At 40.5% G+C, this 27,007-nt stretch overlaps 1 protein-coding gene across 14 annotated transcripts; it reads right to left on the bottom strand.

Moving 5' to 3' along the window:
- Positions 1-60: 60 nt before the first annotated feature.
- Positions 61-26,918, bottom strand: ITGB1BP2 (integrin subunit beta 1 binding protein 2). Of its 14 annotated transcripts, XR_011535868.1 has the most exons (14): positions 26,705-26,918; positions 26,397-26,446; positions 26,250-26,306; positions 26,029-26,174; positions 25,229-25,323; positions 25,065-25,123; positions 24,840-24,910; positions 24,606-24,705; positions 24,137-24,250; positions 23,831-23,893; positions 20,015-20,053; positions 13,498-13,800; positions 2,359-2,513; positions 197-707 (listed from the first exon to the last, which is right to left on the bottom strand). XR_011535868.1 is itself a non-coding variant. In XM_070604096.1 (12 exons), exons 1-12 carry the CDS (start codon positions 26,766-26,768, stop codon positions 13,738-13,740), a joined length of 921 nt encoding a protein of 306 aa, XP_070460197.1. In that variant the 5' UTR covers positions 26,769-26,918; the 3' UTR covers positions 13,160-13,737. The 14 variants fall into 14 exon arrangements, 7 of the variants coding, with proteins under 7 accessions (XP_070460199.1, XP_070460197.1, XP_070460201.1 ...); XR_011535873.1 differs by lacking the exon at positions 2,359-2,513 and having other exon boundaries at positions 61-707; positions 13,498-13,795; XR_011535871.1 differs by lacking the exon at positions 13,498-13,800 and having other exon boundaries at positions 61-707.
- Between the last annotated feature and the right edge of the window lie 89 nt (positions 26,919-27,007).

Here is a 27,007-nt window from a genome sequence, read left to right as displayed (position 1 = left end):
AGAAGCTTAAGCTTACTCATGATAAAAAGAGTGCATTAAAAATACAATAAGATACCACTCTTTTCCTATAAAAATGGCAATATCAGAAAGTTTAATAATACATTGTTTTGACAAGGGTGTGGAGAAACAGACACTCTCATATTTTGTTGTTGAATTGTAAACCGGTATAAATTTTGGAAAGCAACTTATCAAAAAATTTTAAAACTAAACATGCCTTTTTTATTAGTGAGTAACAGAAAGCCCAACTCCAATAGGCTTAAACAATAAAGAGGGTTTACTGGTTCATACAACTGCAAATTCCAGGGGATGAGTGGGCTTTGCAATTGGTTTGATTCTGTGAATCAAAAATATCACCAAGGGGGACTGGCCCCGTGGCCGAGCGGTTGGGTTCGCGCGCTCCGCTGCAGGCGGCCCAGTGTTTCGTTGGTTCGAATCCTGGGTGCGGACATGACACTGCTCATCAAACCACGCTGAGGCAGCGTCCCGCATGCTGCAACTAGAAGGACCCACAACGAAGAATATACAACTATGTACCGGGGGGCTTTGGGGAGAAAAAGGAAAAAATAAAATCTTTAAAAAAAAAAAATATCACCAAGGACCTAATTTCCTTCCAGTCTTCCAAAGTATGAGCTTCATCATAAATTTGACTCCATTCCTGGTAGCAAAAGGGCTGCAGCATTTGAAGGCTTCACATCAGCCACACCACGCTGTCCAAAAGAAGATACAAAGCTGGCTTCTGTTATCTCAGAAGAGCAAAGAACAAAAACAAAAAAACCACTTTTCCCCCAAATACTTCAATGAACATCCTCTAACATTTCATTAACTTGAATTGAGTCACTGGTCCATTCCTGAACAATCCCCTTGACAGGACAATGGTATGCATTGATTGGCTAAGGCCTGGGTTGCCTGAACCAATCACTGAAGCATAGGGGATGAGCTTACTCTGATTGGGTTACACGGTGGTACACCTCTGACCAGAAGCTAGGGGTGAGATCAGTTCCACTCCTTCAACCTTTATGACTGCTAAACAATGGGGAAGATACAGGATGGATGTTGGGCAGGGAAACATATCAACCACTATATATTTTGACCTAGCAACCATACTTTTAGGAATTTACCCTACAAATATACTGTCACATGTGCACAAATAAGTATGTTCAAGGAGATTATTTATAAAAACAGGATATTGGAAGCAACCAAAGTACCTGGGACTGGTTAAAATTATGATGTAGCCATAAAAAAGAATAAAGCAGTTGTAAATGTATTGATATGACACAATCTCAAAGATATACTAAGTGAAAAAGTAGAGTGAATAGCCTGCTACCATGTATGAAAAAAAGGAAGAAGAGATGGATATATAGATATAGATACAGATTTTTTTTTTGCTTTTAGCTGAGGAAGATTTGCCCTGAGCTAACATCTATTGCCAATCTTCTTCTTTTTTTTTTGTATGTGAGCCACCACCACAGCATGGCCACTGTCAGACGAGTGGTGTAAGTCCACACCTGGGAACTGAACCTGGGCTGCCAAAGTGGAGTGCATAGAACTTAACCACTAGGCCACTGGGGCTAGCCCAATATAGATACATATTTAAGTGAAAAAAAGGAAAGTAAACTTCCATTTTCATCAATAAAGCAGACCAGATAGATAGAGATATCCAAACACATGTGCACACACATATAAAACCCATTTATACTTGCATAAGATACACGAGAAACTGACAATAGTGGTGGCTTCTGGAAAGGGAACCAGGAGAACTAGGGAATAGGAGTAGGGGTAATATATAACTCTCATTGTATATCCTTCTATATTGCTTGAATTTTTTTTACCATGTGTATGTATTTTCAATTAAAGACCAAAAATATTTATTAATTACAGGTTTCTATTTTTTATCTGTCAGGTTGTCAAAGATAAAAACATTTGTTAATAGTTGGCAAGGATGTTGGGAAATAGGCCCGCATATGTATTGTTGGTGGGTGTATAAATTAATGCACCCTCTTTGGAAGGCAATTTGGTAATAGCTATTAAAACTAATAATGCACATAATCTTTCACCTAGCACTTACACATCTAGGATTTTATCCTACTGATATACTTACACATATTGGCAAAGATGCGTGAATAAACACATGGCCTGCAGTAGTGTTTGTGGTAACAAAAGACCGAAAATCATTTAAATATCCATCAGTAGAGGATTAATTAACTAAATTATGATAGATCCACAAAATGGAAGTTAATTTTAAGAAGATAGAATTCTAAGCAGCAATGAAAAAGAACAAACTACTGATATACTCAACAACATAGATGAAGCTCACAGACAATGTTGAATGAAAGAAGTCAAAGGTGAAAGAGTACATACCGCTTATGATTCCATTTATATGAAATTCAAATACAGGCAAAACTGATCTACGACTACAGAAGTCAGAATGTGGTCAATCATGGGCGTGGGTAAGGACTGAGAAGGGGCACAAGGAGTCAGCGTTCTGTGGTGCTGGAAATGTTCTGTATTTTGACCTGGGGGGAGGTAAATAGATGTATACATATGTAAAAATGTATACTTAAGACTCGTGCATTTTACTATATGTAAGTTATATCTCAACAAATGAAAAACAGAAAGGGAATGAGGTAGATTATACAGTCATGCATCACTTAACGATGGGGATAAGCTATGGGAAATGCATCATTAGGCAATTTTGTCAATGTGAAAACATAGAGTGCACTTACACAAACTAGGCTATATGGCACTAATCTTACAGAAACACTGTCATATATGCGGTCCATCATTTAGCGAAACGTCATTATGCGGCACATGACTGCATAGTGATATGGAATGAATTTCAAGATATATTTTTAGGTGTGTGTGGAGACATGTATCTCCGCCCATATGCACATACATCCATACTGCATTGGCAGTAAAGTAGAGGAAACAATTAAATAACTACAACTCTACTGGGTAAGTGCTGGGGCAGACTTTGCTCTGAAGTCATCTGATCCCTGGTGGCCTACAACCTAAGTTTTAAAGGCCGCAGGCTTACAGGTGATGTCTAATCAGAGTTCAGGTGAAGAATAAAGAAAACAGAGGAGCAGCAGCATTTGAAGAGAAATAGCTGAGAATTGATTAAAGATGCCAATCTTTAAGATCCAGGAATCCCAAACAGGAAAAAGAAAACAAAGAAAGAAAGAAATCCCTATTCAGACACATTGTAGTAAAACCTCAAACACGAAAGAAAAGATCTTAAAAGGAGAAAGACTTTGTGTCTATTTATAGAATTATACTACACTACCTATGACATATTCTTGCCACCAAAAGAGGAAAAAATAGAACCTGAAGGTAAATCCAATCAAGCTGCTAGATCTAATCAATATTCAGGAAATAAAAGGAACAGGGAACCTACACCACAGGGATGCAATGATGAAAATCCATTCTACAGGAAGTGCTATAGGACAAACAATCCAATTTCTTCAACAAATGAATGCTATGGGAGTGAAAAAATGAGAGAGAAGGAAGGGGAACCTATAGATTAAGAGACTTAAGAAACATATCAACCAATTACAGAGTATAGTTCTTATTTGGATCCTGATTCAAACAAATTAAACATAAACACATTTATGAGACAATCAGGAAAATTTGAACAGTGACCATACATCTGATGATATTGAAGAACTGTTAATTTTTTAGAAGTGGTGGTTTTCCTGTAATGTTTAAGAAAGGTCCTTATACTTTAGATACATACAAGACATACAACATACATATTTATGGATGAAATTAAATAATATGATGTCTGATATGTGCTCCAGAATAACCCTGGTGTTCAGGTGGGGGACCAGGGCTCAGGGGAATATAGATCAAACAAGATCGGCCAGGAGTGAACAATCACTGAGGCTGGGAAACAGGTATATGGGAGTTCAGTGTGCTATTCTCTTTACTTTTGAATGCTTGAAATTTTCCATAATGAAAGTAGGGGGGAGAAAAAGAGCCAAAAAGAAGACAGATTACCTACAAAGAAATGACTGACAGCTGATTTATCGAGAAAAAAATCAGGGTTTAGAATAGTGTTTATAGTATGCCACTATTTGTGTAAAAAATAACATATTCACATATATGCTTATATTTGCATTGATTTCTCTCTGGTAGTTCACATAAAAATTGTTAATAGGAATTGCCTCTTAGTAAGGGAACTGGGAAACTGGGGAATAGAGATGGGTAACTCTTCACATATCCTTTTGTATTATTTTAATTTTTTACCTTGTACTTGTAGTACTTTAAAAATATTCTCTCAGTGGACTAGGCACAGGAGACTTTTATAACTTGATGAAGAGCATAGAAAACAACTGTAATCATCATACTCAATAGTGAAATACTAGTAGCATTCACTTAAAGTCAGAACAAAATAAGAATATTCACTTGTTTTTACAACTATTACTCAACCTTGTTCTGCAGGTTCTAGTCAAAACATTAAGACAGAAGAAGATAAAAGTTATAAATGTTGTAAAGGAAGAGCCATAAAATGTCCCTGTTTATATATGATACATAGATGATCTAAGAGAATCAACTGAGATACTATTAGAATTAAATGGAGAAAGAGTTTGTTTTAAATCAATAACTTCTCTCTATAAAAACAATATCCAATTAGAAAATATAATGGGGAACAAAGATCCTATTCACAGTAGTGAAAAAAAATGATAGGAATAAATGTGACAAGAAATGTACAAAACATTTAAATGAATAAAACTACAAAATATTACTTAAGGCTCTAAGTGTGAAGATCTGACAAATGAATAGATGCACAATATTCCTGAATGAGAAGTTTCATAATTGAAAGAAATTTCAAATAACTACAAATTAACATAACAATCTCATTGGGATTTGGAGGGATAGGGTGGGAGTACTGGAGAAGTTGGTTCTGATGTTCATCTGGAAGAATATACAAAAAGAGCAAAGAAACTTTTTTTTTTTTAAGATTTTATTTTTTTCCTTTTTCTCCCCAAAGCCCCCCAGTACATGGTTGTATATTCTTTGTTGTGGGTCCTTCTAGTTGTGGCATGCGGGACGCCGCCTCAGCATGGCCTGATGAGCAGTGCCATGTCCGCGCCCAGGACACGAACCAACGAAACACTGGGCCACCTGCAGTAGAGTGCACCAACTCAACCACTCGGCCACAGGGCCAGCCCCCAAAGAAACTTTTAAAAGATAGAAATGAGGGACTACTTGCCTACCAGATATCAATTATATAAAGCTGTGATATGGTTCAAGAATAGACAGATCAATGGAATTAAATAGAAATGCAATCACGTGAGAATTTAGTATATGACAAATACAGCATTTCAAATCCCTTCTGAGATGCCACTTAAAGTATACTAAAACAATATATAAAATATGTACAAACCCATAAGGACAAAAAGTTCTTGGGGTTCTCTAGAGGCAGGAAAGCCATATGAGAAATGGTAGCTGAAACAGTAGCTGGGAAGAAATTTTGGTCTAGTACAAAGAAGGATACAGGTGAGAAGGGACCATTTTACCAATAAAACTATGGAAAGGCGGGGCTGGCCCCATGGCCGAGTGGTTAAGTTCACGCGCTCCGCTGCAGGCGGCCCAGTGTTTCGTTGGTTCGAATCCTGGGCACGGACATGGCACTGCTCATCAAACCATGCTGAGGTGGCGTCCCACATGCCACAACTAGAAGGACCCACAACGAAGAATATACAACTATGTACCGGGGGGCTTTGGGGAGAAAAAGGAAAAAAAAATCTTAAAAAAAAATCATTATAAAAACAAACAAAAACTACGGAAAGGCTCCAGGATTCAAGACACCAGGTACAGTAGAGGATGGGCATGACACATGGTGCTGAAAACAGTTTAACTGAAAGTCTGTACATGAATATTCCATAAAAAATGCTCACTCTTTCCTGTAATGAGAAGAAATGCAAAATAAAAATGAGATACCATTATTTGCACATCTGGTTGGTAAAAAATTTTTTTAATGGATAACATAAAGTATTGATCAGGGTATTGGGGAAACTGATACCTCATACGCTGCTGGGTGTCCAGGTAAATTAGAACAGCCTTTGTGGAGACAAATGGAGCAATATCAATTAACATTTTAGAATGTAAGGATGTGTATGCCTTCTTTCCAGCAATCCCACTTCTGGGAATCTATCCTCAGGAAACATTACAACATATATTCAAAGATACAAGTACAATGATTTTCATTGCTGCATAATTTATAATAATAAAAAATTGGAAACAACCTAAGCATTCATCAATAGGGGAATAGTTAAATAAATTATGGCATATCCATACAATAAACGACTATGCAACACAAAAAAGAATGTCAGAGATCTATACATATCTATACATATATATCTATATATTGACAAGGACATATTCGACATATCTTCAATGACTATAAAGTGTTATGCTGGTGACTTCAGCAACATTGTGGAGAGAACTGTTCCCTTTATCTCTCCCCCTTTGAATTACAACTAAATGGACATTCATTGGCCAATGGAGGATACCCACACAGTATAACAAGATGCCTGACAAACCCACACAGCTATACATCTGAAGGTGGATGGACTGAGCACCTGGGAAGTAGCAGAGATAGGTGAGCACTCCTTTACCCTTCTCTGGCAGCCCTGTGCATATGCATGAACACATTCCTGGCCGGCAGGAGTGCCCATAGTACCGCTGATTCCAGAAAGTGGGAATGTGCCTTGGCATGACTGTAAAAAGAGGCAGTGGCAGCCCTAAGCCCATGTGTGCATGCTTTCCTGGCAGCAGGAGAGCCCACTGTGCTGCTACGGTCCCAACGAGCAGACCAGGCTTGGAACCCATAAAGCCCCACCCACCAAACACAGCAACTGGAGTGACCATAGGAAGAGGCAGCAGGGGGTTGGCACCATGGGCTAGTGGTTAACTTTGGTGCACTCTGCTTCAGCGGCTGGTTTTGGTTCCCGGGTGTGGACCAACACCACTCATCGGCGGCCATGCTGTGGCAGCGGCCCACATACACAACAGAGGAAGACTGGCACAGATGTTAGCTCAGGGTGAATCTTCCTCAGTAAAAAAAAAGAAGAAGACATGACGGCAGATCTATGCACATACACGAATGCTTTCTTGGCCAGCAGGAATGCCCACAGTACCACTGCGGCCCCACAAGTGAGAATATGCATTGGCACAACTGTAAGAAGAGGCAGCAGCAGCCCTGAGCCCATGTGCAAACACTTTCCTGGCTGGAGAGAGAGCTCACCATGCTGCTGCAGTCCCAACAAGTAGTCCCAGCTTGGACCCTGGGAAGAAGCCCTGCCCACCAAGCACAGAGGCCAGCATGACCAAAGGGGCAGGGCAGATATACATGCACATGTGAATGCTTTCCCAGTGGGCAAGAGTGCTCATAGTACCACTGCAGCCTCACAAGTGGGAATGCACCTTGGAGCAACTGTAAGACGAGGCGGTGGTAGCCCTGAGCCCATGTGCACAAAACAGAATAATTTGTCACAACAATAACTTAGAAAAGGAAGAGGAAAGGGATGGACCCAGCTTAGGCTAACGGAGATAAAAGGCTATCAGAAAATGGACTATCTCATCTACAAGATCTTTTATACAAACCTCACAGTAACCACCAAACAAAAAATCAGAACAGAGACACAAATCATAAACAAAGAGAAAACCATCATAGAGAACCACCAAAGTGAATAGGCAGTCAGAAATACACAGGCCGAGAAAAAAGGGAAATGCAGAACAACCAGAAAACAAGTGATAAAATGGGAATATTAAGACCTCATATATCAATAATCACTCTAAATGTAAATGAATTGAATTCTCCAAACAAAAGACACACAGTGGCTGGATTAAAAAACAAGACCCAGGGGCCCGCCCGGTGGCACAGTGGTTAAGTGCGTACATTCCGCTTCAGCGGCCCAGGGTTCACTAGTTCAGATCTCGGGTGTGGACATGGCACTGCTTGGCACGCCATGCTGTGGTAGGCGTCCCACATATAAAGTAGAGGAAGATGGGCATGGATGTTAGCTCAGGGCCAGTCCTCCTCAGCAAAAAGAGGAGGATTGGCAGCAGTTAGCTCAGGGCTAATCTTCCTCAAAAAAAAAACAAGACCCAACGATATGCTGCCTCCAGGAAACATATCTCAGCTCTAAAGACAAACACAGGCTCAGAGTGAAGGGATGAAAGACAATACTCCAAGCTAATGGCAAACAAAAGAAAGCAGGTGTTGCCATACTTATATCAGACAAAGCAGACTTCAAGATAAAAAAGGCAATGAGAGACAAAGAGGGGCAGTATATAATGATAAAAGGGACATTCCACCAAGAAGAAATAACACATAAATATATATGCACCCAACACAGCAGCATCAAAGTATATAAAGCGACTATTAACAGATCTAAAAGGAGATATTAATAACTCAATAATAGTGGGGGACCTTAACACCCCACTTTCATTAATGGATAGATCATCCAGAAAGAAAGTCAACAAGGAAACAGTGGAATTAAACAAAAAACTAGACCAGATGGACTTAATAGATATATATGGAACATTCCATCCCAAAAGAGCTGAATACACATTCTTCTCAAGTGGAATGGAATATGCTCAAAGATAGACCATATTTTGGGAGACAAGGCAAGCCTCAATAAATTTAAGAAAATTGAAATCATATCAAGCATCTTTTCTGACCACAATGCTATGAAACTAGAAATCAACTATAAGAAAATAGCTGGAAAAGTGATAAATATGTGGAGACTAAACAACATGCTACCAAAAACCATTGAACCAATGAAGAAATTAAAGGAGAAATCAAAAAATTTCTGTAGACAAGTGAAAATGAAAATACACCATATCAACTAATACGGGAGGTAGCAAAGGCAGTTCTAAGAGGGGAATTCATTGCAATACAGGCCTACCTCAACAAACAAGAAAAATCCCAAACAAGTAATCTTAAACTACACCTAAGAAAACTAGAAAAAGAAGAACAAACAGAGCCTAAAGTCAGCAGAAGGAGGGGAATAATAAAAATTAGAGCAGAAAAACAGTAGAAAGGATCAATGAAACTAAGAGCTGATTCTTTAGAAAGATAAACAAAATTGACAAATCCTTACCCAGACTCACTAAGAACAAAAGATAGAAGGCTCAAATAAATAAAATTAGAAATGAAAGAGGAGGGCCGGCCCCGTGGCTGAGTGGTTAAGTTCGCATGTTCTGCTGCAGCGGCCCAGGGTTTCGCTGGTTTGGATCCTGGGCACGGACATGGTACTGCTCGTCAGGCCACGTCGAGGCGGCGTCCCACATGCCACAACTAGAAGGACCTGCAACTGAGATATACAACTATGTACCAGGGGGGATTTGGGGAGATAAAGCAGGAAAAAAAAAAAGATTGGGCACAGTTGTTAGCTCAGGTGCCAATCTTTAAAAAAAAAAAAAAGAAAAAAAAAAGAAATGAAAGAGGAGAAATTACAACAAATACCACAGAAATCCAAAGGTTTATAAGAGAATACTATGAAAAACTGTATGCCAACAAATTGGACAATCTGGAAGAAATGGATAAATTCACACAACCTCCCAAAACTGAATCAAAAATAAATAGAGAATCTGAATAGATCAATCACCAGTAAAGAGATTGAAATAGTAATCAAAATCCTCCCCCAAAATAAAAATCCAGGACCAGATGGCTTCTCTAGAGAATTCTACCAATCATTCAAAGAAGATTTAATACCTATCCTTCTCAAACTATTTAAAAAAATTAAAGAAGATGGAATATTTCCTAACACATTCTAAGAGGCAAGCATCACCCTGATCCCAAAGCCAGACAAGGACAACACAAAGAAGGAAAATTACAGGCCAATATCATTGATGAACATAGATGCAAAAATCCTCAACAAAATATTGGCAAACTGAATATAGCAATACATTAAAAGGATCATACACTGTGATCAAGTGGGATTCATACCAGGGACGCAGGGATGGTTCAACAGCTGCAAATCAATGAATGTGATACACCACATTAACAAAATGAGGGATAAAAACCACAGGATTGGGGGCCCAGCCCCATGGCCGAGTGGTTAAGTTCACGTGCTCTGCTTTAGCAGCCTGGGGTTTGCCAGTTCAGATCCTGGGCGTGGACCTATGCACTGCTCATCAAGGCATGCTGTGGAGGCATCCCACATAAAAGAACTAGAATGACCTACAACTAGGATATACACCTACGTAGTGGGGCTATGGGGAGGGAAAAAAAAGAGGAAGATTGGCAAAAGATGTTAGCTCAGGGCCAATCTTCCTCAAAACAAAACAAAACAAAACCACAGGATCATCACAATAGACGCAGAGAAAGCATTTGACAAGATCCAACATCCATTTACAATAAAAACTGAATAAAATGGGTATAAAAGGAAAGTACCTCAACATAATAAAGGCCATATATGACAAACCCACAGCCAACATCACACTCAATAGGGAAAAACAGAAAGCCATCCCTCCGAGAACAAGAGCATTGTCACCTCTCTTATTCAACATAGTACTGGACGTTTTGACCAGAGCAACCAGGTAAGAAAAAGAAACAAAAGGTATCCGAATTGGCAATGAAGAAGTGAAACTCTCACTGTTGGCAGACAAAATGATTTTATATATAGAAAACTCTAAAGAGTCCATCGGAAAACTATCAGAAATAGTCAACAACTACAGCAAAGTTGCAGGGCACAAAATCAACTTACAAAACTCATTTGCATTTGTATACTTTAATAACAAACTAACAGAAAGAGAACGCAAGAATACAATCTCATTTACAATCACAACAAAAAGAATAAAATATCTAGGAATATATTTAAACAAGGAGGTGAAAGACCTATACACTGAAAGCTATAAGACATGATTGAAAGAAATCGATGATGATATAAAAAAATGCAAAGATATTCCATGCCCACGGATTGGAAGAATAGACATGGTTAAAATGTCCATACTACCTAAAGCGATCTACAGATTCAACGCAATCCCAATCAGAATACCAATCACATTCTTCACGTAAATAGGACAAAGAATCCTAAAATTCATATGGGGCAAAAAAAAGACTCCAAATAGCTAAAGCATTTCTGAGAAAAAAGAACGAAGCTGGAGGCATCACAATCTCTGACTTCAAAACATACTACAAAGCTATAATAATCGAACTGGTACAAAAACAGACAAACAGATCAATGAAACAGAATTGAAAGCCCAGAAATAAAACCACACACATCTACGGACAGATCTTCCACAAAGGAGCCAAGAAGATAAAATAGAGAAACGAAAGTCTCTTCAATAAATGGTGCTGGGAAAACTGGACAGCCACATGCAAAAGAATAAAGTAAACCATTATCTTACACCATACACAAAAATTAACTCAAAATGGATTAAAGACTTGAAGGTAAGACCTGAAACCATAAAACTCCTAGAAAAAAAATAGGCAGTACACTATGACATTGATCTTAGTAGCATCTTTTCAAATAGCATGTCTATTTAGGCAAGGGAAACAACAGGAAAAATAAATAAATGGGACTACACCAGAGTAAAGAGCTTCTGCAAGGCAAAGGAAACCATGATCAAAACAAAAAGACAATACACCAACTGGGAGAAAATATTTGCAAATCATATATCCAACAAGCGGTTAATCTCCAAAATATATAAAGAACTCACACAAATCAACAACAAAAAAAAACCAACCCAATCAAAAAATGGGCAGAAGATAGGAACAAACATTTTTCCAAAGAAGATATACAGATGGCCAACAGGCACACGAAAAGATGTTCAACATCACTAATTATTAGGGAAATGCAAGTCCAAACTACATTGATGGATTGTAATTAGTCTTTGAGCGGTGAACATGTTGTAATCTACAGAGAAATTGAAATATATAATGATGTACATCTGAAATTTATATAATGTTATAAACCACCGTTACTTCAATAAAAAAGAATTTAAAAAACTACACTGAGATAGCCCTTACACCTGTCAGAATGGCTATAACTACCAAGACAAAAAATAACAAATGTTGGAGAGGATGTGGAGAAAAGGGAACCCTCATATACTGCTGGTGGGAGTGCAAACTGGTGCAGCCACTAGGAAAAACAGTATGGAGATTCTCAAAAAATTAAAAATAGACATACCATATGACTCAGCTATCCCACTACTGGGTATTTACCCAAAGAGCTTGAAATCAACAATTCAAAGAGACTTATGCACCCCCGTTGCAGCATTATTCACAATAGCCAAGACGTGGAAGCAACCCAAGTGCCCATCAACTGATGAATGGATAAAGAAGATGTGGTATAGGGGCCAGCCCAGTGGTGCAGCGGTTAAATGTGCACGTTCTGCTTCACTGGCCTGGGGTTCACCGGTTCAGATCCCGGGTGCAGACATGGCACCGCTTGGCAAGCCATGCTGTGGCAGGCGTCCCACATATAAAGTAGAGGAAGATGGGCACAGATTTTAGCTCAGCGCCAGCCTTCCTCAGCAAAAAAGGGAGGGTTGGCGGCAGATTTTAGCTCAGGGCTAATCTTCCTCAAAAAAAAAAAAAAAGATGTGGTATATACTTACAATGGAATACTAGTCAGACATAAAAAAAAAAGACAAAATCACCCCATTTGCAACAACGTGGATGGATCTTAAGGGTATGATGTTAAGTGAAATAAGCCAGGCAGAGAAACACAAACACTGCATGATTTCACTCATATGTGGAAGATTAACACACGGATAGAGAGAACATATTAGTGGTTACCAAAGGGGAAGGCGTCGGGGGGGGGGTGGGTTAAAGGGGTAAAGGGGCACATATGTATGGTGATGGATAACAATTAGATTACTGGTGGTGAGCACGAGGCAGTCTATCAGAAATTGATAAATAATAATGTACGCCTGAAATTACACAAGGTTATAAACTATTATGATCTCAATAAAATAATTGAAACAAAAAGTGCTATGCTTAATGGTTAAGCAAGTTACAGAAAAAGTATTACAGAATGATTCCTCATAACCCAAAAAGAAAAAACAAGCTTGTCCATATATATGTATGTAGGTATCTACTCAGACTTTTACTATGTCTCTACATGTTGTATGCAAATATATATTTGCAAATGCATAGAAAATGTCTGGAAGAATACACACCAAACTGCTAACAGTGACCTCCTTTGAAGAATGAATTTAAGGATTCAAATATTTTATTTTCCATTTTATTCACTTCTACAAGTTTTTTGTTTTTTTAAAGATGAAGGGAGCTCGTACCAGGAAGTTGAATATTTAAGTGTCACATTAAAGCAGATGATACTCAAATCTATCTTCAGTGCTGACTTTTCTCACGAACTCCAATCCTGCCTTTACAATTAACTGCCTGCTAGCATTTCCTCTAGTATGTTTAGCCATCATTTCAAACCCGTATCTAAAATAAAATTCATCATCAGAATATTAAAATAGTATTAGTTCTAGTTCCTGGTTTTCCTATTTCTGTTAAAAGCACTAGCCTTCTACCTGTTACTTAAGCTTGAAGCCTTGGAGTAGTCCATCTTATATCCTTCCCTCTTCTATCAGAAAAAAATCATCGTCTTGGGGCCGGCCTGGTGGTGCAGCGGTTAAAGTGCGCACGTTCGGCTTCGGTGGCCCGGGGTTCGCCGGTTCAGATCCCGGATGTGGACATGGCACCGCTCATCAAGCCATGCTGTGGTAGGCGTCCCACATATAAAGTAGAGGAAGATGGGCACGGATGTTAGCTCAGGGCCAGGCTGCCTCAGCAAAAAGAGGAGGATTGGGAGCAGATGTTAGCTCAGGGCTAATCTTCCTCAAAAAAAAAAAAGAAAGAAAGAAAAAAAAAAGAAAACATCATCAAGTCCAAGGTTTTGTCCTTTTTTTAGAATAATATCTTACATGTCTCTTTTCTGTCTATTTTTTGCTACCCTAATTCAGGCCCTTTACTCAACAAATATTTATTGAGCACAATATTATGTATGAGCCAGGCAGTTTTAGGTGCTGGGAATAGTGCAGAAAGACAGACTTATATTCTAGTGAAAGAGAGAAATAATATACAAGTAAAAACATAATTATGCAGTAATATTGTTAACATATTTATAATACTTATCCTATACCAGGCACTGTGCTAGGCTTTTTAGACATGTTAATTCATTTAAGACTCCTAATGACCCTATGATATAGGCACCGTATTAATCCCATTTTATGGTTGAGGAAACCGAGGCACATAGCTCTTAAGTAGTTTAAGGGCATATAGCTAGTAAGTGGAGGAGTCAAGATTTAAAGCCGGCAGCCTCATGTTATAGTCTGTCCTCTTAACTGTAATCCTATATTGCTCCTCATGTAAGGAAACCTCAGTTGACGACAAGGGCTATGGGGAAAATCAAATAGGATGTGATAGTAACTTGGATGGCAGGTGCTAACTTAGAGAGGATGGTCAAGAAAGGCCTCTCTGAGAGGTGATTTTTTCTGTGGAAGAACTTGAGCAGTTTGACCTGTAAAGCTTCTCTCTGGATTTTGCTAATTGCACAGGCACTGTGCAGTTCCTCTGTACTTCCTGCAAAGTGGCAGCTGGATCCAAAGACTAGATCAAACCCAAGTTCCATCCCTTTGGTATGACTTAGGATGGACATGCTGTCTGACGTCTTTCTTTTTATAATCTTAGAAACTGTTGATGCTTACTCTCTATATCTATTTATTGAAGATTGCAAAACGGTGATATTCTAATTTTATTATTTCTTTTTATTCGTTGGAATAGTTTTGTAAAAGGACGTGTCCCCTCATCTACTATTCTGTTACCCAGTTCATCTAGGAAAGGCAGGATAAATGCTTGATTCTCTCCCTTTGTTCATGAATTTTCAAGATAATGAATTGGTTCCCTATCTTGAAAGGTGCTATTTGAGCTCAGATGTGAATGACAAGAAGGAGCCAGCTATTGAAAGACCAGCAGGAAGACTATTCCAGGCAGGGGGATCAGACAGCACAGAGGCCTGGGGAAAGAGTGAGCTGTGTTAAGTTCAAGGAACACAGAAGACCAGCATGGCCACAGTACTTTCACTCCTACCTGTGGATCTATTTTGTTATAGACTGAATGTTTGTGTCCCCCTAAAATTCATATGTTGAAATCCTATCCCCCAATGTGATTACATTAGGAGGTGGGACCTTTGGGAGGTAATTAGGATTAGATGAGGTCATAAATGGGATTAGTGCCCTTATAAAAGTTACGAGAGATCTTGCTTCTTCTCTCTGCTCTCCAACTGGTAGAGGGCCCTCACCAGAACCTGACCATGCTGGCACCCTGATCTCGCACTTCCAGCCTCCAAAACTTTGAGAAATAAATTTCTGTTGTTTATAAACCACCTAGTCTATGGTACTTTGTTATAGCATCCTGAACTAAGACATATCTCTTAAATCTACTACTCTCTTCTCCATTCTCACTACCACAGCCACTTAGTCTGGGATCTCATCTTTCTCCCCTGGACCACTGCACTTATCTTCAATTGGTTTCACGGCCTCCAGCATCTCTTCCACCCTACTCAATTACCTCCTTACTCACCAAAAGCTTTCAATTCAGGGTATAATTCTTTCTGGTGAGAATGCATCTATACTTTTATAAAAGATGTCATTGGAAAAATAAGATTCATTTAATGCAGGGAGGTGTTTGCTGAAAAGTACCGCTGGACACCAAAGAGCACAGGCTTTATAGTCAGACCTGGATTTGAGTCCCAGCTCTGACACTTGATAGCTGTGTGACCTAGGGAAAATTACGTAACCTCCTGGAAGCTCAGTTCCCTCATCTACTAAAAAAATGATAATAATAACGCCTTTAATACTGTTGTAAGAATTAAATGAGAATATAAATTCGCATTTGAGATATATGTATATATAATATAGAAAGAGGGAGAAAAGAGAAAATATTTATTTATTTATTACAGTGCTTAGATCATAGTAAAGACTCAATAAAGAGTAGTTTCTTTAATTTTTTTTATTACTCCTCCCACCATGCCTCTTGCAGAAGCTCCAGTTTCAGTGATGAATTCCACTTGCTTAAAGCCTCAGTCACTGCTAAGAGCTGTCCTAGAGCCATCTGAGAACATCCAAAACCTAAGGACCCAACTGGGATCTTAGAAGAGGAGCTTGATATCATGCCCCGCTAGCCTCGCAGAGTCCCTTTGACAAGCCCATCTGGGAACCAGTGAGGCCCTCGGTTGATCAATGATATCTCACATTGATAGGATGCTTTTCCAAACAACTTTTATGTCTCTGATCACCTCATCTCTAACCTTAGTGGGACCCCTAGCTACTGTACCTCTCACATCATCCAGATCAGTGATTATCTCCCAGTTACAGCAGATGTAGTGTTACTGTCTCTGGGACCCCTGCCTCCACGTCCTCTTTGTCCTTTTCTGCTCCCAAAGTCCCAGAACACGCTAGAGGGAGAACCCAGCAGACCAATATAAATTCATGCTGTCCAAATTCTACTTGGCCCTTGCAGCCGCTCAGCAACCCTTTGACTTGTCTCATACATTCCCTGGCACTGTCCCCACAGAGACTGTTCCAGACCTTCCTCTTTCTCCTCAAACTACAAATTCCAATCTCCCTGCTTCTACTTCCACAGATTTCATATTAGACACTTTGATCAGATTAACTGTCTCTCCTGCAACAAATCAGTAATATCTTTCTCCCTTCCATCCCTGTCCTCTAGCCATCCAGTTCCCTTCCTGGGAAAGCAATCAATGTTCCTGATCTCTTATTTATCCTTTCAGAGATATTTTATGACTCTACAAGCAAAAATATGGAAAAGAGGGAACTTGCACTGGTCATTAAAGACAAATAGGATTTGGATAGGATAGGTGGAGAGAAAGGAGATAATATTCCAAGCAGAGGAAACATGTGGGGCAAGGGCACAGAGGTGGGAATGAATAAGATATATTTAGAAAACAGAGTATAGCAAGTACAGTAATCCCCTGAGAAATAATCCAAGCTGCTGCCTCAAGTGTTCCCTCTCCTTTTCCAGTTCTGACTTCAGCCTGATCATTGCTTCCCTGCCTGTCCTGCTCTACATACCAGGAGAGTGGAAATCTGACACTACACGGCCCCTCACCCATCCTATCTTGCCTGGACCTCCATTACTATTTATTGAGCTTTGACCCTAACCATCTGTTTCTGTCCTGCTAAAGAGGTCCTAGCTCCTTCCTGAGTCACTCTCCAAGCCAGACAGACACCTTCCACTTCTTTGGTCACGTGGACAAATTCTCCACACCACTGAAAATAGGACAATGAACATAGAAGACGCATTGTACAGACATTATTGATTTTACCAATACAGACAACAAACAGAGGTCAAGGAAACATATTAAACTATACAACAGAGATGCAATCAGCAAAACCCAGACTGTGTGAAACTCTACTGAAAAACAATCTGATTTCTTCAAGAAAAAATCGTAAGGAAGAAAAGAGACGAAAGGGAATCTTTAGTTTAAAAGTGACATATAACACATATGCACCAACCACTATGTATGGACTTTATTTGGATACTGATTCAAAGAAAAAAGCTATAAAAAACTCTTTTGAAATTTAGGAAACTTGGAAATTTAAATACTGACTTGGTATTTGATGATATTAAGGGAATGTTGCTTGTTCGTGTGTGCTAATGGTATTACAATTATGATTTTTTTTAAATGATCCTTACCTTTTAAAGATACATACAGAAATATTTAGCTATGGAATAATCTCATATTTGGGATTTGCTCAAAAATAATATGGGAGGAAGGAAACAGATGAAACAAGAGTGCCCAAGTGTTGATACTAGTTGAAGCTGAGTTTTGGGAAATGAGGATTCATTATATACTATTCTACTTTTGTACATGTTTTAAATTCTCCATAAAAAAGTTTTAAAACAATGTTATTGAATTATCAAGCATCTGATGGAAGTGTGTGTATTAGTCTGAAGGAGTGGAACAGGAGGAGCTGGAATTTGAGAAGAGGAAGGTCTGGAACAGTCTCTGTGGGGACAGTGCCAGGGAATGTATGAGACAAATAAAAGGGTTGCTGAGCAGCTGCAAGGGCCAAGTAGAATTTGGACAGCATGAATTTATATTGGTCTGCTGGGTTCTCCCTCTAGCGTGTTCTGGGACTTTGGGAGCAGAAAAGGACAAAGAGGACGTGGAGGCAGGGGTCCCAGAGACAGTAACACTACATCTGCTGTAACTGGGAGATAATCACTGATCTCGATGAAGTGAGAGGTACAGTAGCTAGGGGTCCCACTAAGGTTAGAGATGAGGTGATCAGAGACATAAAAGTTGTTTGGAAAAGCATCCTATCAATGTGAGATATCATTGATCAACCGAGGGCCTCACTGGTTCCCAGATGGGCTTGTCAAAGGGACTCTGCGAGGCTAGCGGGGCATGATATCAAGCTCCTCTTCTAAGATCCCAGTTGGGTCCTTAGGTTTTGGATGTTCTCAGATGGCTCTAGGACAGCTCTTAGCAATGACTGAGGCTTTAAGCAGTAGCTATGTGACCTCAAGCAAGCTATTTCCTTTTCTGAGCCTTGGTTTCCTCATCTATAAAAATTTGGGATAATAATACCTACTTCACAGAACAGGTGTGCGGATTAAGTAAAATAATGTGGGTAGAAGTGCCTAGCATAGCGGCGTTCTATGCATGATGCTTAACTCCCTCAGCAGGTGAATATAATCTCCCTTAATCCTGACGCTGATGCAATGGTATGGTAAATATGTTATCACTTTATAGACTAGCAAAACCTGACTGTAAAGAAAATCCTATTTTCTTACTGAAACATTATAAAATTGGATATTGGAGTGTACCCCTCCTCTCCAAGGAGAAAAACACCCCAACTTTCCTAATAGGCTGAGGTAAAAAGCTTCTGGTGAAAAGAAAGAGGAGCAGTACTAACAATATCAAACAGTTATACAGTACTTACTATATGCCAGACACTGTTCTAAATATGTGTTAGCTATTATTACTATAACACACAATCTGGGCCACAAAGGAAAGATATGGCCTAGAGATAAAAATGTGTGAGTCATCTGCATGTGGTTGGTATTTGAAGTCATGGGCATAATTGAGAGCATCTAGATGAGAGTTATATACAAGAAGAGAGCAAGCCTAGGACTGAGTCCTGAAGCACTGCATCATTGAATGGCCAGGCAGAAAAGGAGGAGGCTGCAAATGAGAGTGAAAGGAATGGCCAGAGAAGTAGGAGAACCACCAAGAGAAGCAGTCATAGAAGCCAATGTATGAAACGTATTACAAGGAAGAAACCATCATGAGTATCAAATTTTGCTTGAGAAATCAAGTTAGATGAGGACTAAAAGTATCCATTGGATTTAGTAACTTGGTGGCCAGTGGTGACCCTATCACAACAGCTTGAGGAGGCTGAAAGTCAGATTGAAGTGTATTGTGAAGGGACTAGGAAGAAGGAAATGAAAAAAGAGTAGTTATTTCAAGAAGTTAGGTTATAAAGGAGAGAAGGGAATTAATACCTGGAGATGGATGTGAAGGCAAGGGAAATTGTGTTTTTAAGACTGGAGAGACTTGAGCATGTTTAAATGTCAATGAAAACATTCAATGAGAGGGAAAGGTTGAATAACAGGAGAAAGAAAGGATAACTAATAGTGTAAGGTTTCTGGGAAGCTGTGAGGGGCTAGGATACAAAGCTCAGTGGGAAGAAAGGAGAAGTGTAAAAGGAGGTAGGGAGAGGATTTGGGCTAATGTGAACAAATGTGTAGATCTGACGGTGAGAAGTGAGGGATTCAATGAGATAATGCATGCAAAGCACTTAGCGTAGTGCCTGGCAGCTTAGCTTGTCATCAGAAGTCGTAGCTATGGTTATTGTTGTTGTTGTTATTGTTAATGCTATACACTTTCTTGAAACTTGCTTACATTTTAGGCTGTGGGCTATGTAAAATGAGCTAGTACACTATTAATGCTGTAAATTTGAAATTTTGTATATCAAGTTTATATACAACAAGGGTTACTTGAACTTTTTGATTCCTCACCTCCATCCTCTCCAGGAATTCTGGGTAGTTGCTGGTCCCCTGATTTTGATAAGATAGAAAAAAGTTGTACATTTAAGATTAGTGCACTTTATGCACTTTTCTATATGCATTTTATACCTCCAAATTTATAAATGTCCACCAAAGTCCCTATTGATATCAACTCACCCGTGGAAAAACGACATTAAAGGTAAACTGCTGGGGCTGGCCCGGCGGCGCAGCAGTTAAGTTCGCACGTTCCGCTTCTCAGCGGCCCGGCGTTTGCTGGTTCGGATCCCGGGTGTGGACATGGCACCGCTTGGCAAAAGCCATTCTGTGGTAGGCGTCCCACGTTTAAAGTAGAGGAAGATGGGCATGGATGTTAGCTCAGGGCCAGTCTTCCTCAGCAAAAAGAGGAGGATTGGCAGTAGTTAGCTCAGGGTTAATCTTCCTCAAAAAAAAAGAGTAAACTGCTGCTAGGGTTAGAAGGGATCTGAAAGGTTCATCAAGGGGGAAACTATTTGTACTTCGAATCCATGGAATGAGAGCAGAGCACTGAGCCAGAACTATTGAACATCCTGGAGGTCCAGGAAGATCCTCTACTTCTGATCAAACTTCTCTGGGAGATAGAGGTCATGCCCCTGGACACATTCCCTAATATCCCCTAATCTTGCCTCAGTCTCCAAGTCCTCAGCTGTGCTATGCTGTGATCCCTCGCCTTTGCTGCCCATGTCGATTCTCCCGCCCCCATCTTACCCCTAGCTCCCAATGAGACTTTATGTTCCTTGAACCTGAATTGAGAGGAAAGGGTGCTAATCAAAGAACTGGAGATCATCTGAGGCTTGGTGAGCTTCGTGGAGTTTGAATCTCCCAGATTCTTGGCCACCCTGTTGAGGGAGTAAATCTGACTCAAGGGAGACTCAAAAAAGAGATATCACTCCTCTAAATAAGAATCTACATTTAAAAAGAAAAGGCCTATGATGCCTATTTAGCTTTCTTTTAAATCACGTTCAAAACCCTTGATCTAGAATTTTAGGCTCCTCCCAATCCAGCCACATGCCACTTAACTAACTTTTTAGTTAAACATACCCTCTGATATGTTAGCGGTGGTTTACAAACAGCAAAGGGACTAAACTTGGAGAGAGTCTGAAGAGGAACATTTACTTTTTACTCTCTATACTTAATTGAGTCTTTTATAGTGACAATGTATTACTTTTGGAATTCAAAATAAAACACAAAAAGTAAAATAAAACACCTCCCTGCCCCAGCCTGCTTCTCCCTATTCTTTCAGACCCATACAAATTTCTCATTCCTCAAATTTCCATTCAAAGTGCACTTCTTAACCCTCAGATTTATGGTCAATTAATTTTCAACTAGGGTGCCAAGATAATTCAATGGGAACAGAGTAGTCTTTTCAACAAATAGCGCTGGGGCAACTGGATGTCCATATGCAAAACATAAAGTTGGGCCTCCACCTCATACCACGTACAAAAATTAACTCAAGATGGATCAAAGACCTATAGGGAAGAGCTAAAAGCATGAAACACTTAATAGAAAACAGAGGAGCAAATCTTCATGACTTTGGATTAAGCCATGGTTTCTCGGATATGACATCAAAAGCACAAGCAACCAAAGGAAAAATAGATAAATTAGACTTCATAAAAATTCAAAACTTTTATGTATGAAAGGACACCATCAAGGAAGTGGAAAGATATATAACACACAGAATGGGAGAAAACATTTGTAAATCATATATCTGACAAGAGATTTGTCTCCAGAATATATTAAAAAAACTCTCACAACTCAATAAAAAGACAAATAACCCAATTAACAAATGGGCAAAGGATTTGAATAGACATTTCTCCAAATAAGATACACAAATGGCCAATAAGCAACTGTAAGCATACCCAGCATCATAAGCCATCAGGCAAAGGCAAATTAAAACCACAATGAGATTCCACTTCACACCCACTAGGATGGCTATAATACAAAGGACAAATATCAAGAGGTCTCAAGGATGTGGAGAAACTGGAGCCCTTTTACACTGCTGGTGGAAATGTAAAATGAGGCAGCCTCTTCAGAAAACAGTCTGGCACTTCCTCATAAGGTTAAAGTTACCATTTGACTCAGAAATTACACTCTGTGTATATCCAAGAGAAATGAAAACATATCTCTCTATAAAAACTTGTACATGAATGTTCAAAGGAGCGTTATTCATAACAGCCAAAAAGTGGAAACAACCCAAATGTACCTCAACTGATGAAGAGAGAAACAAAATGTGATATATCCACACGGTGGAATGTTACTCGGCCATAAAAATGAATGAAGTGCTGATACATGTTACAACATGGATAAACCTTGAAAACATTATGCTAAGTGAAAGAAGTCTGTCACAAGAGACCTCATATTGTATGATTCCATTCATATGAAATATCCAGAATAGGTAAATCCATAGGCAGCAGCAAGTAGATTAGTGGTTGCCTAGGGCTATGAGTTTAGGGGAAAATTGGGAGTGACTGCTAAAGGATACAGAGATTCTTTTTGGAGTGATGAAAATATTCTAAAATTGATTGTGGTAGCACAACTCTGAGTATACTAAAAGAAAAACACTGAATTTTACACTTTAAGCGGGTAAATTGTATAGTCTGTGAATTGCATCTCAATAAAGCTGTAAAAAAAGTACTTCTTCCATAGAATCTTCCCTTTCTACTACAGTCCACAATAATCTCTCAATTCTCTCAACTCCTACAGCACTTAAAAACTGTACTGCACAATTCAGCACTCAGTTAAACTACCTGATAATGTTTATCATTTCATGTAGATTAGCCTTGACTTTGTCAGCCAGACTGTAATGTTCCCGAGAGGAATGAGTAAGTCTTCTGTTTCTCATGTATCGCTAGACCACCTAATACATAACTGGGCACAGAATAAGTACTCAGTAAATACCTGGTGGTTGTGAAGAATAGATTGAATGTGCATGTGCTTGTTTTCACACGTGTGTTGAATACACACAAAAGTTGGGGGGAAATGAAGACAATTTAGATAGTGATGTGAGAGAACGACACTATGTGAAACTGCAGAATACAAGATTTATTTAAGGGAAAAAACAGCATAGTTTGGACACTTTTGTTCTCCCCTCCTTCAGCCTCCTGCTGCTCAATGACGCCACATGGCCAACCAAATCCTGGTCTCTGAGATCCTAAGGGAGTCATTGAGGTCCTGTCTAGATACTTGACTGTCTGGTGTCACTATTCCCCCATCGCTTCCTCCTCTTCCTCCTCCTCTGTCCAGCTCAGATCATCATCTGAATCCTCAGATTCTTCCTCATCCATCTCTAACCCAACCCCTGCCTTAGCCTTCTCAGCTAGTGCATCGGGGTGCTCCAGCTGGGCCCAGGATCCTGGGTCAGCCTTGACCAGGGAGATTTCAACCCGAGATGGCATCAAGGAGACAGAGCTCTGCTCCACGTTTATGACCTGAGGAGGAGGGAAAGATAGAGGAACACAGAAGAAAGAGAAAATGAGGAAATCAAAGGGATTGGGGTCAGGGTGGGGCGGTGATGAATGATAGGGAGAAAAAGCAAAAAATGTAAGGTGGGGAAAAAAAGATAGGGGAGGAATAAGACAATATAGTAAGGGGAAGAGAGGGAGAGAAAGAGGAAAGAAAGGAGAGGGGAGAGGAGAGGGAGAAAATGAGGGAGGGAGAGATAGAGAATATCAAAGCAAATGAAGAGAAAACCTTCACTTTCCCAGTACAACTCCTTCCCTCAAGACATTCCAGTCTGGCCCTTCTTTTCACCCAATCTGCCTCCCCCTCTTGTGCCCCCTTATCTTCACTTACCCCCCAGAGCTTCATCTGTGCTTGGAACACACGGTTACCATCAAAGACAATGTGGACATGAAGCTGAGAGAAAAGAATTACAGGGGTAGTAACAATCCCAGAAGGTCAGAACAAGTCATTACGACAGAGAACCAGGACAGAGATCCCTACATCCACAGGTCAGCTGGATAACCCTAACCTAATAGCTCTACCTTCCTCTCAGGGGACTATGGAGCCTACATGCTAACTGCATACAGCAACTCTGCCTGTAAGATTGTACTATCACCCAATTCACTAGTCTCCCATCCAGCATCAGACATTCCTCACCTCAGTTTGACTGGCCTTCACCCAGTTGAACGCAGGAAGTGGAATCTGGCCATATACAGTCACCACTACTAAGGAATCTGTCTGGTGCCAATCATGACGGCAAGACGCTGGCAGCTAAAAAGAAGATGTGAAATGTGGGTGGTAAGAATGAACTCAACCTCGAGGGAGTTCTCATGGTGTGTGTTAAGAGACGGAGTCTCACTCAGGAAGATTCTCCAATGCTGCCCTCACTTTCACCAGACTTCTTCGACTCCATTACTACTGGTGGGAGTGTTGGAGCTGTCAGTCATGGAACTACATCAGACTACCTCATATTGCAAAGCCTCTGGGCTGGTGAGGGATAAGGAGCAGAATCTTATTTGGTCCAAACAAAAGGAAGAAAATAGAGAGCTTGGCCATGAGGTACAGGGAGGAGGAATTATTTCTGGAATTGGGTACTAATCAAGAATTCACCAAAGTTGGGGCTTACCTGCTTCCCCCAGTCATGTCTACCAACTCTGCATCCTGGCTGTGCCAGAAATGCCCCAAAATCCAGGGTCTGGATGCCACAACAGCTCCAAGACTTCATTCTGAGGTAGGAAGAGAATTCAACTGAATCTCCCTTCCCCTCTCCACAAGCCCCGCCTCCACAACCCCCCACTCCCATCTGATGATCAACATTGGGAGAAACCTGTCTCACAGACCACCCAGTCCCCTCCCTCACCCCTCATGGAATCGAGGTGCTCCTGGGTGGTAGGTACATGGAGTAGCATCACTCTCGGGTCCTTGGTAAACCTAAGACGGATAAACAAGAATTAGAAAAAGAATCAGGTCATTCTAAAGTGTACCTCACGCAGTCTCATATCTATACTGTTATCCCTCAGTTGTAGCATCTCTCAGCCACGTGCTTGGGCCTCCCCCCCCCCCGACCCCCCAAACTCTCACTCACAGCATCACATCCTGGGTTCTGGCAGCTGGAACCAGTCCGGATCAGACTACTGTCAAGTCCTGGGCAAGGGAAACCGAGTCAGGAACCTATCCATTCCCTTCACCCAATTGCCATATTCACTAAATTCCAGTCTGCAAAGCCTGTCCTACTAAGGACCCACTTACCTGCTCCAGGTTTCTGGTCTAATTCCTTCTGTTCCAATGCCATTTCCAGGGCTTGGGATATATTTAGTGGAAGCAGCTTTGGTAGCAACTCTGACCTAGGGGTATGGGTGCGGTGATTTAGTTCTGACCCATTAACCATTATTGACAGCTCCAACACTCCCACCAGTAGTAATGAAGTCGAAGTCCGGTGAAAGTGGGGGCAGGGTTTGAGAAGTTGGGTAGTAGTCCCATTGCCAATTTTCTTCTCTCTGGACATCCCAAATCCCTGAACCCTGGCGAAATCCCCAGGTCTTCTCTTGCCCATCTACTCAGTTGCTCTAAATCTAACCACGTTTCTCTGCAGAACTGTATCATTTCCTCTTACTCTTTATCTAATGAATTGTGGACCTAATATGACTTTCTTCTGTTGCTCATGCTGTCTCCACAAAATTAAGTTATTCTTCTCTGCAGCCTCCTGGCTGCCAATATACTACATCCTTTTCCTGATGTAAAACTTATTTTAAAGCCCTTTCCAAAAAGAAAAAAAATCATTTTCAACATGTGTTATAACTAAGTATGTATTCATGAGGGGCTATCTACTCTGTTGACTCAAAATACCTATCCTCTCACCCCATACCACCTTAGAGCAAAGGACATTATTTCCGGACACAAATTCCGCCTAAGGCACAAAATATACACCAAGCCCTGACACCTGGCCCTCCTCACATCTCTAGTCCCTAGCTCCCAAACCCCAGTGGCCCATTATTCACTCCTAGGAAACTCCGTGAATATAGGAAAAACCCGGGGGGCCTCCTCTTTACTTGGGCCTCTCGCGGCGCAAAGTCTCTGCTGACTTTGGAATCATATTCAGAGGTTTTTGCTCCTGAAGTGAATTGCTTGTGGCAGGGCCCTCAGGTTGAGGGGCCTCAGGGAGCTTCTCAGCACAGTGTGGTCCCACAGTACAGCCCTAGTACAGATAAGGAGAGGATTAGCAATAGAATCCTTCTATTAGGGGCAGAATCCAAGGAAGTAAAGACTTTACCTTGATGTTTAAGAACTCAGAGAAATCTACAGTTCGCTTCCGGCAGCAGGACCAACCCTGATGAGAAGAGACCCAGCTCAGCTTAGACTCCTGGGTATATTTCCTTTGGGAAATGCCCTTGCTCTCCCCGCCTCGCCTACTCCTCACCTTAAGTGCATCATGGAAGATTGGAACCCCAGGGTGATGGCAACAGGAATCTGTGGATACCGGTAGAAGGATCAAGGAAGGAAAGGTAATCACACCAACTATCACCTATTTCTTCCCCAGGTTTATATACTTACAGTTTTTCCATATATTAAAAAAAAATCAGTAAACACTGATCACCTAGATCAATGAAAGTAGGGCAGGTATACTAATTTTTTCTCTGCTCCTTTCACAGACTGCCCACAGCTGATCACCACCCCCCCCCCCAACACCCACAGAGCCCCCTGGCAAGGTGAGGATTACTTACTCACCAGGAAGGTTGGTACTGGGGTCAAAGTGCTGCCCACAGCCTTTGTTATGGCAGAGTAGAGACATGGATCTGTTGGTAGAATTACTCAAAAGGGTATTTCAAGGAGTCTGGCTGCCGAGTGGGGAACACCTCTTAGTCTGGAGGCTTTTAGCTGCCTGGAAGGGCCAGCTGTTTCTATCTTTAGTTCAGGAGGCGTATACCTCCTAACATGGGCAAGGGAACTTCAACTGGTCTTCCCAGCCAATAGGAAAGAGCTCGGGAGCATTTCAGCTCTGAGGCTCAAGAAAAAAGGATCCGGCAGAGT

This window comes from Equus przewalskii, chromosome X, assembly GCF_037783145.1.
Source record: "Equus przewalskii isolate Varuska chromosome X, EquPr2, whole genome shotgun sequence".
NCBI lineage: Eukaryota > Metazoa > Chordata > Mammalia > Perissodactyla > Equidae > Equus > Equus przewalskii.
The sequence above is the reverse complement of the archived record's forward strand: the minus strand, read 5'-3'. Positions and strand labels throughout refer to the sequence as shown.